Here is a 12,770-nt window from a genome sequence, read left to right as displayed (position 1 = left end):
CACTGTCGAAACATTTCCTTTACATGGTAGTTGAATAGCATTTGCTAATTTTTACGATGAATTGTTATGATCGTTATTAATATTGTTATTATCAGTAGTATTATTGAATATTTGTTGCATAGCACTGACAGCTACATGACGTGTAGTGCTACTAAGCTTGTATGATACTTAGGAAAAAAAAACATTTATAAATCATGCAATTATTGATACTATCTGAGTATTTTTTAAAAATAATGGTAAGGGTCGGTTTACATAATATGATCCCTTCGGTGGTTCAGGCTTTTTGCATCATCGTTTCTGTAAAATTCTAAGAAATTTCCTCTTGGTACTTGAATAGCCATTTCATTAGGAATCAATCTCTGACACTGGACTGTCACCAACACAAACTATTGGACTCAAATTGTTTTCAGGATAACTATTGCTATTATTACCTATCTGAAAACCTGAGACTGACCTCAGGGCACTCTCACTGACCTCATCTAAAGGATGGTGCCAAATCTGAAACAAGATAATATAACGGCTAGAGATGAATATTGCATGGATTTATTTCTATCTATAACAGAGAGAACTATTATGAAATGAAATATTGCCTCTTCATTGACTTTCTGGGTGCTACTCTGCACATTATAATCTCATTGGAGTCCGGATATGTCGACAATGTGCAGCTGTATTCATGAATGGTATTATTGTTTTGGAAAAAAAATAGCATTTAAATAGCAGGCTTTGTAAATCCTTTGATGGATCAAATGAATTAAAGGAAAAGGGCAACCCAGATGTGCCGTGTCTTCACTATTTCTGCCTCATGTGTCTGACTGACGGTTTGAGATACAGTCTGTGTGATCACACTGATAACATGAAAAGCCGCGGCAAATCGTCGTGGGTCTCACAGAGGAACATGATATTCTGGTGTGTAGTGGAGACCTCCTGTGGCTGAGCTGAAGGCCATCTGGATGCACTGTTCATGCGTCCTGGCATTTTTTTTTTTTTTTTTTTTTTTTTTTAAGGATTATGTTTCAATTCAGCCTCTGCCAGTTTGTCCATTCTACTGTATAGCTAGAAAAAAAAAGGTCGCATGAATAATGTCCCTAATAATAATTCAGGGTATCAGCCTCTGACATCAACATTCAGATTATCTGTTGTCGCTATTTCGTGTGTCCACCCATGCATACATTTACAGCCTCACCTGGGAATAGACTGAAATTACCACTTTCTGCCAAGTTTGGTTGATAATGGTTATTTATTTTTTAAAAACTTTTTCCAAATCCTGCTGTAACTGTACAGATTGTATAAAATAACATGGACACCTGATGAATGACCTGATGAGGCGAGTCAGGCACCTTTTACTGATTTCTCTGAACCAATCCCAAAGGAGCAGGATGTAATTAAAGAGAAGCAGAGGATTTTTTAAGCCTTAGTGATGTAGATTATTTATCTATATTAAATTCAAGTTAAAGGTGCTGAGAACCTGTTTTATCAATGAGCTTCTTACTATGAAGGAGTGGGTCCAACATGAACATCCTGATTTTTCACAGTAGATATTTCTCAGTTTATTTTATTTTATTTTTTTGTTTTTCTTCTGACTGGTTTGAAGTGGGCGGGGTTCCGTTAGGAAAACGTCACAAACTTGTCAATAAAATCGGATCAGTCCACACCCTTAGAGTCCTGATGCAGCAGATTAGCTGCATTAGATGAGTTCTTGAGTGTTTAACTCTTAATAAGATCTAAGGATGTTTATTTTTTATGTACATTTCATCTATGGCCCAAAATCACAAATTTACGCCAGAGAGCTTTAGAATTAGTAAAACAGGCAGCACCCTCTTTCCTTAGAAGAAATTATACAGAGAAATATGAGTTTTATGTACCAAAAACTAAAATAAGAAATTTCAAGAAGTAGGTCTCAGTATTATTTGGTATGCACTTGGTTCTCAGCTGGGACCTGACTGGATAAAAAGAAATCTATATAGATCTGGAGAAAAGTGCAGTGGGTGTTTTGAACACTGCTGAGTGAAAGAGAAACTGAAAAGAATTACAAACACTAAATAAAAAGTAAATAAAGTAAATAGATAAATAGACTTCAACATGTAAATAAAAAGTTTAATTAGAGTCGAGCACGTAAATAGGATCCCAGGATAGACGAGGGTTGGCTATCCGCAGCAGAGCAGGATGTTAGGTTGCGTTTAAAGAAACCCTGCGCATGCTATGAATAGCCATTTCCTTTCAAATGAGTAATGTGTTGCAGGGAGAGAACTAAATCATTGTAATGAGTGTATCTATGAATACGACTCCACAAAGAATTATATAATGCACAGAAAAGTAATTATCCCTAGGGCGGTAGGTTATCTAATACCAGGAATCTTTGCTGGAGCAATTTTCCAAATTGAGCAGTGAGCCCCCAAAGTGTACGCAAAATGTACAAGAAAAGTAATAATTTCTGATGAGATTATTTATCTACAGTGTCAGCGGGTTGTTTGCAGCAGCTTTTCAATGATTTCTACTCATAACACATGGCATACAGTGTGTCGCATGCCAGTGTTTTCCATTACATTATTATTTGTCCCAGGAAGGGGTGGTAAGGTCTCTGAAATAACATTTATGCAACAGTGGAACTCCATTAAAATCAATACAAATGAAATGTTTACAAGCATGGCAGCAGGCGCTCTTTTTGGAGTAGCCCTCTCTTCCTCTGCTGGAGGAACAGTGGTGTTCTCAGAGTCGGAGGAAATCCTCGTCAAACATCCCTCTTCATGCACAATAGATTCTATTTAAATGATTTATGTGCAGCACAGAGTAACCGGTTCAATATGCACTAATCATAAAGCTATTGCGTGTCACCTGTGTTTTAGAGCCATAATATGATTCACAAGTTTTCTACTCTGCTTAAATGGTTTTTCTCACTTCATTAGAAATTTGCAGTGTGGTTTGAAGCAAAGCAAACCTGAATGAAACTTCTTTATGTGATAAACACTGGAAGGCCCACTTCAGCGATACTTTTTATAGCTTTTATCAGTGTTTTAGTGTTTCAATTCACTTATAAGAATGAGTAATAAACTATTCATTCTGCTCACTATCCCATTCTGTTTACTTTAATGTGGTTCGGGTGGAGATTGAAACTGCATGGGGCTGCTTTATTTTTAATGGAGGCACGTTAAATGTGTCTACACCTACTGTGGTGCTCACATTAATCTTTTTTTATAGGCTGTACGAAGCTAAAATAGCAAGAGGTAAAATTAGAATAGATTAATGCATCAGTAATAATGATCCAATAATATAATTTAACTTAGTGTAGTGGAAAAAAAATGTTGAGTCGTATTAAATCATTTAGTTTTCTGTATCTTATTTAAGTAATTCTAATTGAACTATAATAATAATAATAATAATAATAAGAAGAAGAAGAAGAAGAAGAAGAAGAAGAAGAAGTATGTTTTTGCCATGGTTTTTGCATGGCCACTTTGGCTAGAGAGCGTTGAACTCCATCTCCCAGAGTGCACAGCGACAGGGCATACTCGTCTCCCATTGGCCCAGCTCTCCGAGCAGCGGAGGCAGACATGAAGCAGTGGTGAGAGCCCGGCGGAGAGCTGCGGAGCTGAAATGAAGCGCACACACGGAGCGGCTCACACCGTGCAGCGCCGTGCGGCTCAGGAAGAGGCTCCGCGCCGCTAAAGCTGAAGGCTGCTCCGGCTGAATGAAGGGCTCCGTCCATGCGGAGGCTAGCGCTCACTCTGCTGCCCTGTGCTGTTGCCGTCCTGGTGCACTTGTGGTTGGCACAACGACCCTCCTCCACCCCGCTGGACAACAACACACACTCGGGTACTTATTGTTTTTTAAAGCCTAATCCCCGGGATTCACCTCCACAAAGCCTCGCAACTTTTCCACAGCCGAGCGGCGGGCTAACTTTGCTCCCACCGCCCCGGTGTGTGTGCTGTGGTTGGTAGTTTCTGTAGGAACAGGTAGTTAAAGCTTGTTCGTTTCACTCTGTGTTCGCGCTAGAGTGTGTGTGTGTGTATGTGTGTATGTGTCTTCACGCGTGTGTGTTGAGTGAGTGTGTGTTGTAGTAGGAAATAATGTGACTAACAGTTCAGTAGTGTTGGGCGTTGCTGGGATAGTCTAACGTCTGGAAACAGAGAGACTGGAGCGAGCTGAGCATCTCTGTCTTGTTATAGTGCAACTACTGTGCTGCCTTCAAATGGGTTATCACTTATTATCAGAGCGATACTGCAGGGTGAACCCGCTTTTTGTTTTTTTTGGTTTTTTTTTTTGATCATATTCATTTCCATGAGGTGAATAATAGGATGTACCACAGTAAGTCAGTGTAAACTAAATATCAGAAGAAACTGCTGCAGCATCAGGAATAGGAAGCAGATATCAAGCATGATTCAGAGTGATCTTTATTTTTTCTTTCTTTCTTTCTTTCTTTCATGTCTGGTTGTTGCCTTATCATTGTCACTAACTGCAGGTCATATTTTACCCCATGCTTACATTCAATGCCTCATCACTGTTTACTGCTGTGGCATCCTGTTGTTCGAGGTATTCTCTCAAATAGCACAGCTCCTGTTTTTGATCCAGATGAAGCGTCACCCTTCTATGAAGTTTTGGTGGGAGTGCTGTCGGCGAGACACCATCATGAGCTGCGACAAGCGATAAGGGAGACCTGGCTTGGCTACCTCAGAGATCACCCCCACTTCCAGCACAGGTCTGTAGGCTGGATCTTCCAACTTCACCACTTGTTTTTCATTTCTTTTTTCTTTCTTTCCTTTTTTTTCTTTTCTCAGATTCATATAGTGGAAACAAAGCCTGCAGCTGGCAGCAAATAACTGACTGCCCCATCAACCCTTTTATCTTTACCTGACTAGCGGCCAATACTGTTCTCTCTTTCATTCTTCCTTTTTGTCCATTTCCTTCTCATTCAGCGATCTAAGCACAGATAAGGTGTGATGGCCTTTAAGCAACCCTCGGTAACCATGGCAACGGAGGGTGGATAGATGGACAAGCTTTAGAAATCTTGTTGCCTAATATTGCGCAAAAAAAAAAGATGAATGCGACGCAGTAGTGTTTGTGCTTATTTTCAGAGTGGGGGTGAAGTTTATCGTGGGCAAACATGGGTGTCCCATTCCAGAGGAGGACAGAGAGGATCCGTACTCCTGCTCCATCCTGAACTTCACTGAGCCAGGTACCAAAAAAAAAAAAAAAAAACCCCACACACAAAAAAAGGAAAAAAAATCAGCCTCACACACTAATGAGCGGACATCTGCAGCTGCAGTATGGAGAGATGTTCTGTGTGCAATCTGTTGGCGCTTGCATGTGCAGTTGTTAATAGTGGAACTGAGGCAGAATAGCAGGAGATGAATTGAAAGATTTAAAAGAATGCATCTTCAGAAAAGAAGTAAAACACCTTTATTCATGTTCACCTGCGGCTCAAGGACACTGTTTTTTTTTCTTTTCATACCCAAGGCCGAAAGCAGAGATGTCTCCCAGTCAACGCAGCTGCTGCAGCCGTAGCTAGAACCGTGTACTAACGCTTGAAAAGTAAAGCCACAGTTTATGAAGCACTGACACACGTTATATGAAATAATTGACCAGACTCACTGTCAGATTGAGCGTCTGCAGTAAATTGTTATGTCTCTCACCTTCACAGAGCCAGTCCAATTCAGCCGTTTCACTACTTTTCCCGGTCGGTTCAGTGTTTGCTGCCTTCATGAAAACATAATTACCGCTCATCAGAATAGACGACGGCCTTTAAGGGTCATGGTGATGTTTTATTTTTCCGGCCCATTCTCTGCTCTCCAGCGTGTTAATGGTTGTAAGTGTTGATGATGTGATTTGCTTCAGACTCGGAGGCGGGCGGGTGCAGCTTTGGTGCGAGATGCTCGGTGTGATTGGAAGAGAAAGAGACAAAGGCTGCTTTTAAACACAGTTGGGTACACGACTCAGGATTCGGGTCAATTAATTGTTGCTGAAATATGTTTGTTTTTTTGTTTTTTTTGCTGCTTCCATCACAGGGATTTTTCTTGGGAGACTCTACAATAACGTGAAGGCTAATTAGCCTCTCAGACTTTTAGTGCTCCCAGCACAAGATGCTGGTGCTCTGTAGTGAGAAACGGTGAAATTTTTAATGACATTCAAAGACACTGAGCCTTCAGGGCTGATATAAAGACTTTTTTTTTTCTCACAGTGTTTGATTGATCAGTTTGCTGACATGTGACTAGTGCTGACATTTGGATAAACAATTAATGGTGTAAGTTTTTGTTTTTGTGGCAAAAATACTAAAAATCCACTGGTCCCAGCTTCTCAAATGTGAATATTTACTGTTTTATTTTTAGTCTTGTATCGTGGTAAATTGAATATATTTGGGTTTTGAACTGTTGTAAAAAAAAAAAAAAAAGGCAATTTCAGGAGATCATCTTGGAATCTGGGAAGATGTGATCGGCGTTTTTCTGTATTTCTGACATTTTATTGACCCAGTTAATTGAGAAAATAAACAGATAAAATGAAACAAACAATATGGAATACTATACAACATTCGCTGTTGCTTAACATTGAAAAAAGTCCCCAACAAATACTAAGTAACAGTAAATTTGCTGCTAATAATTTAAGATTTATGCCAAGTTTTATTCATTTTTTCTCTGAATAAACAATCAATCTCATGCTGGCCAGTGCTGAGAGAAGCACTGTTGTTGTTGTTGTTGTTCTGACAGGTTTGCACAAACTAAGCATTTATATTTAGTTAGCATAGGGAGATTAAATAGATCCTCACACACTGGTAAAATCCTGCAGCTCAATTCCACTCTGTCAGTGTGAGAAACACTTGGTTTGATAAACGGCTTCTCTCTCTTTGTCTGTGATTCCTTGCCCCTAATTGTCTTTTATTTTGGAGCAGGCAGCCGAACTTGTGTAGAACGTATATAAAGTAAAGAGCCTGCTTCCCTTTAACGGCCTTGATCTTTTCATTGATCTCCTGGGTAATAAACTGCTCTTTTGTAATTAAGAAACCACACTCACGAGCAGAAGCTCGCTTTGAAGACAGCAGTCTCAAGAACCATCTCCTCAAAGTGCTGATGGTGCAGCTTTCCCAGAGTCTGCCTTCTTCTCTGAACGCTCTCTCCCTCCCCCGGATCACCCGGTCTTCATCACTGGAAAGCGACGGTCAGCATGTTGGGATGGTAATTAATTTCACCTGTGCTTGTGCAGTAACGGCCTGCCCTCCGTCTGTCTCAGTGACAGGGCAGGATGCAGAGATAGAGATCGTGACAGTGTCTGACCCCTCGGTGCTCTCCCCGTCCGACGTGCCGGCCGTCGCCCTGGATTTCAAGGTCCTCCACCCGGTGGTGATCACCAGACTGGGGGTGTTTCCCAGCGGGAACCGGCCCGAGCTTCAGAGCAACGTAACGGTGAAGCTTCTCCAGCTGGACCAGGAGGTAACAGAGCCTCGACCTCTGAGCATAATGTATCCTGTATGCTGTTTTTCTGTGGAGCCTGGTAGATACACAGCTTGAGGGCAGCTGGTACTGCTGCTGTTTACAGCTTCAGTTATAGACACAAACTGAAACTCCGGTTGGATTATTGCCACTGAGAAAACAGTTTGTAGTGTTGGATACAGTGTAGATGAAGGTACCGAGGTAAAAACACTAAAACAAACAAGTAGCATTTCTTTGTGAATTCTTTATGTGTAAACAAAAAACTTTTTGCAGGAGGCTGTGGTTACTGCTCGCTTCAGTGCCATCAGCACAGGGACCATGGTGAACGGGGTGTGGTACAAACCAGTGGAGCAGTTCATCTTGCCTAAGGTCAGTTTTTCCACTTAGATCCCTGCCAGGACTGTAGAGATACTGAGGTCATGAGCCACCCCTCCAAAGACAAGAAAGTCTCTAACATGTTGTAATTATTTGGATTTGTCATAGTTAGCTGCTGGAGTCTATTTCCTGCAAGCTGTATTAAAATGGAGCAGTTCCTCTGAAGTAAATTCCTCTGAAAATCATAAACCGAACACAGGTTAAGAAAAGAACGGTCTGAGAATTAATATTTGCTTTAGTGCCAGGTTATTATGCATAGTTCTTTCCAAGAAATTAATTATTTCCCAACAGAAATAAAGTACTAAACATGATTTCAAATAGAATCTAAACCACAACAAAGTTGCTAAAACCAACCCCAGAACAATACAGAGGACATGACTGAGTGTCCTCAGTGGTAGCTGCAGCCCTAAATGTAATGTCACCGATGTTGGACAGAATAAGACCACACTGCATGTGCAATGATTGAGGTGTCTGTTTTTCATCCAGGGCTTTGAGGGGACGCTGGTTTGGGAGAGTCTGGACTCTTCTGGGTTGACAACAGTCAACTCCTCCTCTGTGCAGCTCAACGATGGAGGAGGTGTCCTCAAGATCTCCTCTGTACGTGTTCATCACACGTGGTGTCAAAATAAATGTATAAAAAAATTCTCTCAAGTTTTGAAGTGAAGAAAAGTTCAAGTAACCCAGTGAAAAAAAAAACTTTCTTTTGCTCTTTTCTTGGAATTGCAGATCGCAGAGGGCATATTGCCTCATAGAAGTGCTCTTGGATTTCCCGGTTTGGCTGGAGGGTTCACATTTACTATCTACGGTTGGTCCAGCCACGTAATTAATTCTGAGCATTTTATAAAAACAGTTCGATCCAAATCGCTCTATGAGCCAGCTGTTGTAAAGGAGTCCCTATGTAAAAATTCCGAAAAAACATTGTTCACTCTGGCAGGTTATGAGATAAGCTCCTTTTCTTTGCCTCAGGTCTCCTGCATACATATCAAATAACATGTTTTTTTCCCCTCTCTACCCTGTTGTGTTACGTTATTGATTTTACCTCCTGTTTGCATTTTAGCTTATCTGAGAAAGGGTTTGTAGCCATTTTGGTGAAAAGAAAATTAAATTCACCACTCAATATCCCCGAAAACGGAACTAATGATTCATTCTGTAAACGGTTAGAGTTTTATCATACTGCTTTGCCAGCCAGTAATTTAAGTTATTATCCCTAAAAAGTGCCTTAATTTATTAAGACTTTGGGGGAATAAAAAGTTAATGTGACTTTTTTTTAACACCTCATTGTGAACCCATCATGACTTTCCCCATTTTCCCCAAATTTATTCCGTTCTTCTGCATTTTCTTTGTCTTTACCCCTGTCATGTACGTCCCTGCTCCTACCCCCTGCCACCTGTGTGTCAGATGGAGACGGTCTGTCGGGGCTCCTGCGGGGCCGCCCAGCCAGGATGGAGCAACATGCCTCCAGGCTGAGGCAGGAGGACGCCGCTTTGCAGCGGGAGAGCCTGCAGCACGGCGACATGGTGTTCGTAGACGTGGTAGACACCTACAGGAACGTGCCTTCCAAACTGCTTCAGTTCTATAAATGGTATGCCAAGTGCTAATGACTCAATTCTCTGTTTCCAAATTGCCTGGGCCCTCTGAGGAAATCAGCAAACCTGAAATGAAAGCGTGTCGTCGCCTCAAAATGTCTCGTCGTTAGAATCACGACTGCAATCACTCTGTCAGGGAAAAAGTACTGTTGTGAGTCATCAGGTAGCAAAATATACAGAGTGGTCTTAATCTTTGCTTTGGCAAGTGTTTTATTTAGTTGCAGCACCTTCTTGCCCTTCACTCTCAGTGGTATTTGAAAGTAAATCCACTCTGGGATATTGCAAAAAAAAATATATATCAGGTGGGCTTTAATTAAGGTTGCAAATTCCCTCTCTGACAGGTCTGTGGGAAACGCTGACTTTAATCTGCTGCTGAAGACGGATGATGATTGTTACATCGACGTGGACTCAGTATTAATGAAGATTGACCACAAGGGTCTCAAGCGCAGCAATTTCTGGTGGGGGAAGTAAGTACAATATGATGTCCCGTCCTGTTGACAATGTATATTTTGCTTGTAATTTTTCGTCCACTTGTGTTTGGAACTTGAAAGAAACAGGAATACTCAGCGTGGTCACAATGATGAAGTGTCAGGTGAAAGGGAGACATGATGTGACAATAATATATCTGCTGTCCTGACCTAGTTTCAGGCAGAGCTGGGCAGTGGATCGCATTGGGAAGTGGCAGGAGCTGGAGTACGCTAGTCCGGCCTACCCGGCGTTTGCCTGCGGCTCAGGCTACGTGGTCTCTCGTGACCTGGTCCAGTGGCTCGCCAGTAATGCGGAGAAGCTGAAGGCCTACCAGGTGGAGTACCGAGCACCGAGCGGCTGCGGGGAAATAACGAGCAGATAATCGTGAATATAATGTGAGCAACCTGTCCTGGATGTCTTGTTACAGGGAGAAGATGTGAGCATGGGGATATGGATGGCAGCTGTTGGACCACAGAAATATCAGGTAAAAGAGGGAACATTGCTTGAGTGACATCCAGAGCTCCAGTGAAGCAGGATAATCACAAATGATTTGTTTTTTTTTGACAACAATCAGATATATTTATACAAGACAACTTATCAGGGAACAGTGAAGTCCAGATTAATAGGACAGCCAAAGGACAGCAGATCATATCAAGCTCGCTGAGACTCATTAGGTAAAATTCAGCAATGCACTCATGCACACCAGAAATGAAAACATACAATATAAAATAACAGTGTGCGCTGAAATGATAAATGTCTTTTTCCTCTCACTCTCAAACGTGTACACGCTGATTTCTAAGAAAAACATGGCACAAGCAGGACTGAAAATTGAGATTACTATCATTTTCCTCTTCGTGGAAATTCACTGTTTCATTCTGTGAACTGATAACCACTGTGCTTTTTATACTTTGTACAAAATTGTATAGTTCACTGGCCTTCTAGCACAGCCTCACCATCCTTATCACGTCTCACTGCACAACACTGTTTGAACATGTGACAAATAAAAACCTCTAAAATCTGAAATTTGCTTGCGGAGGCTGTGGAAACGCTGTCACACTTCAACAGGATCGTTTTGTTCACCGGTTTAATCTCGGCAACATGTAGTTCAGTCACAGCGTATCAAAGGTGCATGTTAACAATTTAACCTGAGTAAGGCCTGAACCAGTGTATGACTAATACCCAGATCAGTCTGTGCATGTTAACGCAGCCACTGCTCTGCCCCCCCACCTCCTCTCATCCCCTCCACCTTTGCTGTTGCCAGGACCCCGGCTGGCTGTGTGAGAAAGAGTGCTACCTGGACATGCTGTCGTCCCCCCAGCACACAGCCGAGGAGCTGCACATTCTCTGGGACAGGAAGAGGGCCTGCGGAGACCCCTGCGGTTGTCCCTGGAGCCACTAAAAATCTGGCGTACAACCACACTCACCACGTGGCACTGTGGGTAAAAAAATGCACTCAACACTGGCTGTCACTTCAGTTTCTGTGGTTTCCTGAAAACCCCAAACTGAGCCGTTTCAGAGTTTTATCGATATTATATTATTAAATGATATAAACTTAGGTTTTTGGAAACGTGTGATTTTCTGTCGAGAAATGATAAAAACTCGGAGAGTCCATGGCAGGTTCTTAATATTAACAGAATACTCTACCAACATAATAAACCATTTGCAGCTTCAGAACACATTAAAAACACATTTAGCTGTAGCAAACTGTCAGTATTTGTATAATAAAATCAGATATTAAATTTGAAAATGTCATCAGTGGAACAAAAAACAAAAAATGTGGGAAAAGATTTCGGGTTTAAAGATGTTTTAGTAATGTGGTAACTGACGTTGGTGGACGTGGACCATGTGATGGTCACTGTGTGCAGAATTACTGCTGTATGACTTGAGTACTTTGTAATATTATAATTACTGATACTCTGATATATGACAGACTCAAACCTTTTGGTTTCAAAGGGATATTTGATGGTATTTTACAGGTGACTGCTTTACATTGCTATATTTTGTAAATTATTGTCTTAAGCTTTTCATCCTCCTCACTATTTGTAGATTTATGACGAGCTTTCTCACAAACACACACAGTTTGTACTGTAACTGTCATTGTGCAAATAGTGATGTGGCCTTACTGTGCGTGTTAGGCGTCATACTGTACGTATGTTAACACAGATTTCAGTCGGTGTATTTGCAACACAGATTTTTGGAACTTGACGAAAAACAGTCAGAGTGACTGTGAAATAGACTCACTAGTTTAACACTGGTTTTACGAAACCCTCCTCACAGGTAATAAAGATCACTTAAGAGAGACTGATGATTTAATGGTTGTTTGTTTGTTTGTTTTGAGGACGATGCTCATGGAAAAAAATTGCTGCTGATTTCGTGCTGGATGCACATCGGGTCCAAAGCTCCGTTTTATCCGTTAGTGCTGCTCAGTCTTCGCCAGAGGCACGCAGTCAGCAAACAGACTTTGCTCATGCTGTTACAGAAGTCCGTTTTCTCGACTTAAAAAGGAATATGAAATCACTTTGATCTCTAGCCGTGATTGTTTTTTCCGAGACAGCGGGTCGGACACCGCCGGAATGATGAACAGGGAAACCTGTGGAGCGCTTTAGCCCCGAATTGATCAGTGGCTTCATGTTAATCAATAGAACTGAACACAGCCAGTCATCAGCTTGCACCCACAGACACTTGAAAAATGTTGACAGGCAGCAAATGCGGTTAGATTTTTTGAGCATATGCTTTTAGTTGCTGCAGCAATTTGTTTGTTTATTGAAGTATAACCTTGTGATTGATTGCTGAGCCACAAGAATTAGATTGCTTTCGCTGCATATTTTTGTAAATTATGTACATATTCTACTAATGGAGGATAATCCAAGTTGTTTTATTTTATTTAGGCCTGTCCCACCTGCCAAGAAATCTATTCCTGCAATTAACC

General features: G+C 41.4%; 1 protein-coding gene across 1 annotated transcript; it reads left to right on the top strand.

Moving 5' to 3' along the window:
- The first annotated feature begins 3,568 nt into the window (after positions 1–3,568).
- Positions 3,569–12,123, top strand: b3galnt2 (beta-1,3-N-acetylgalactosaminyltransferase 2). Its single transcript, XM_041050036.1, has 12 exons — positions 3,569–3,807; positions 4,564–4,690; positions 5,067–5,167; positions 7,213–7,412; positions 7,686–7,781; positions 8,274–8,384; positions 8,514–8,592; positions 9,186–9,369; positions 9,715–9,840; positions 10,016–10,175; positions 10,269–10,325; positions 11,103–12,123. The coding sequence occupies exons 1-12, from the start codon at positions 3,699–3,701 to the stop codon at positions 11,238–11,240; spliced, it is 1,488 nt and encodes a 495-aa protein (XP_040905970.1). The 5' UTR covers positions 3,569–3,698; the 3' UTR covers positions 11,241–12,123.
- Positions 12,124–12,770: the final 647 nt, after the last annotated feature.

The sequence above is a fragment of the Toxotes jaculatrix genome, chromosome 11, assembly GCF_017976425.1.
Source record: "Toxotes jaculatrix isolate fToxJac2 chromosome 11, fToxJac2.pri, whole genome shotgun sequence".
In the NCBI taxonomy this organism is placed as follows: domain Eukaryota; kingdom Metazoa; phylum Chordata; class Actinopteri; family Toxotidae; genus Toxotes; species Toxotes jaculatrix.
The sequence above is the reverse complement of the archived record's forward strand: the minus strand, read 5'-3'. Positions and strand labels throughout refer to the sequence as shown.

Coding starts and splice junctions, on each gene's coding strand:
- b3galnt2 (XM_041050036.1), top strand. CDS start 3,699: ATGCGGAGGCTAGCGCTCACTCTGCTGCCCTGTGCTGTTGCCGTCCTG. Junction 7,782..8,273: donor AGCAGTTCATCTTGCCTAAG/GTCAGTTTTTCC, acceptor TTTTTCATCCAG/GGCTTTGAGGGGACGCTGGT. Junction 10,326..11,102: donor TTGGACCACAGAAATATCAG/GTAAAAGAGGGA, acceptor TGCTGTTGCCAG/GACCCCGGCTGGCTGTGTGA.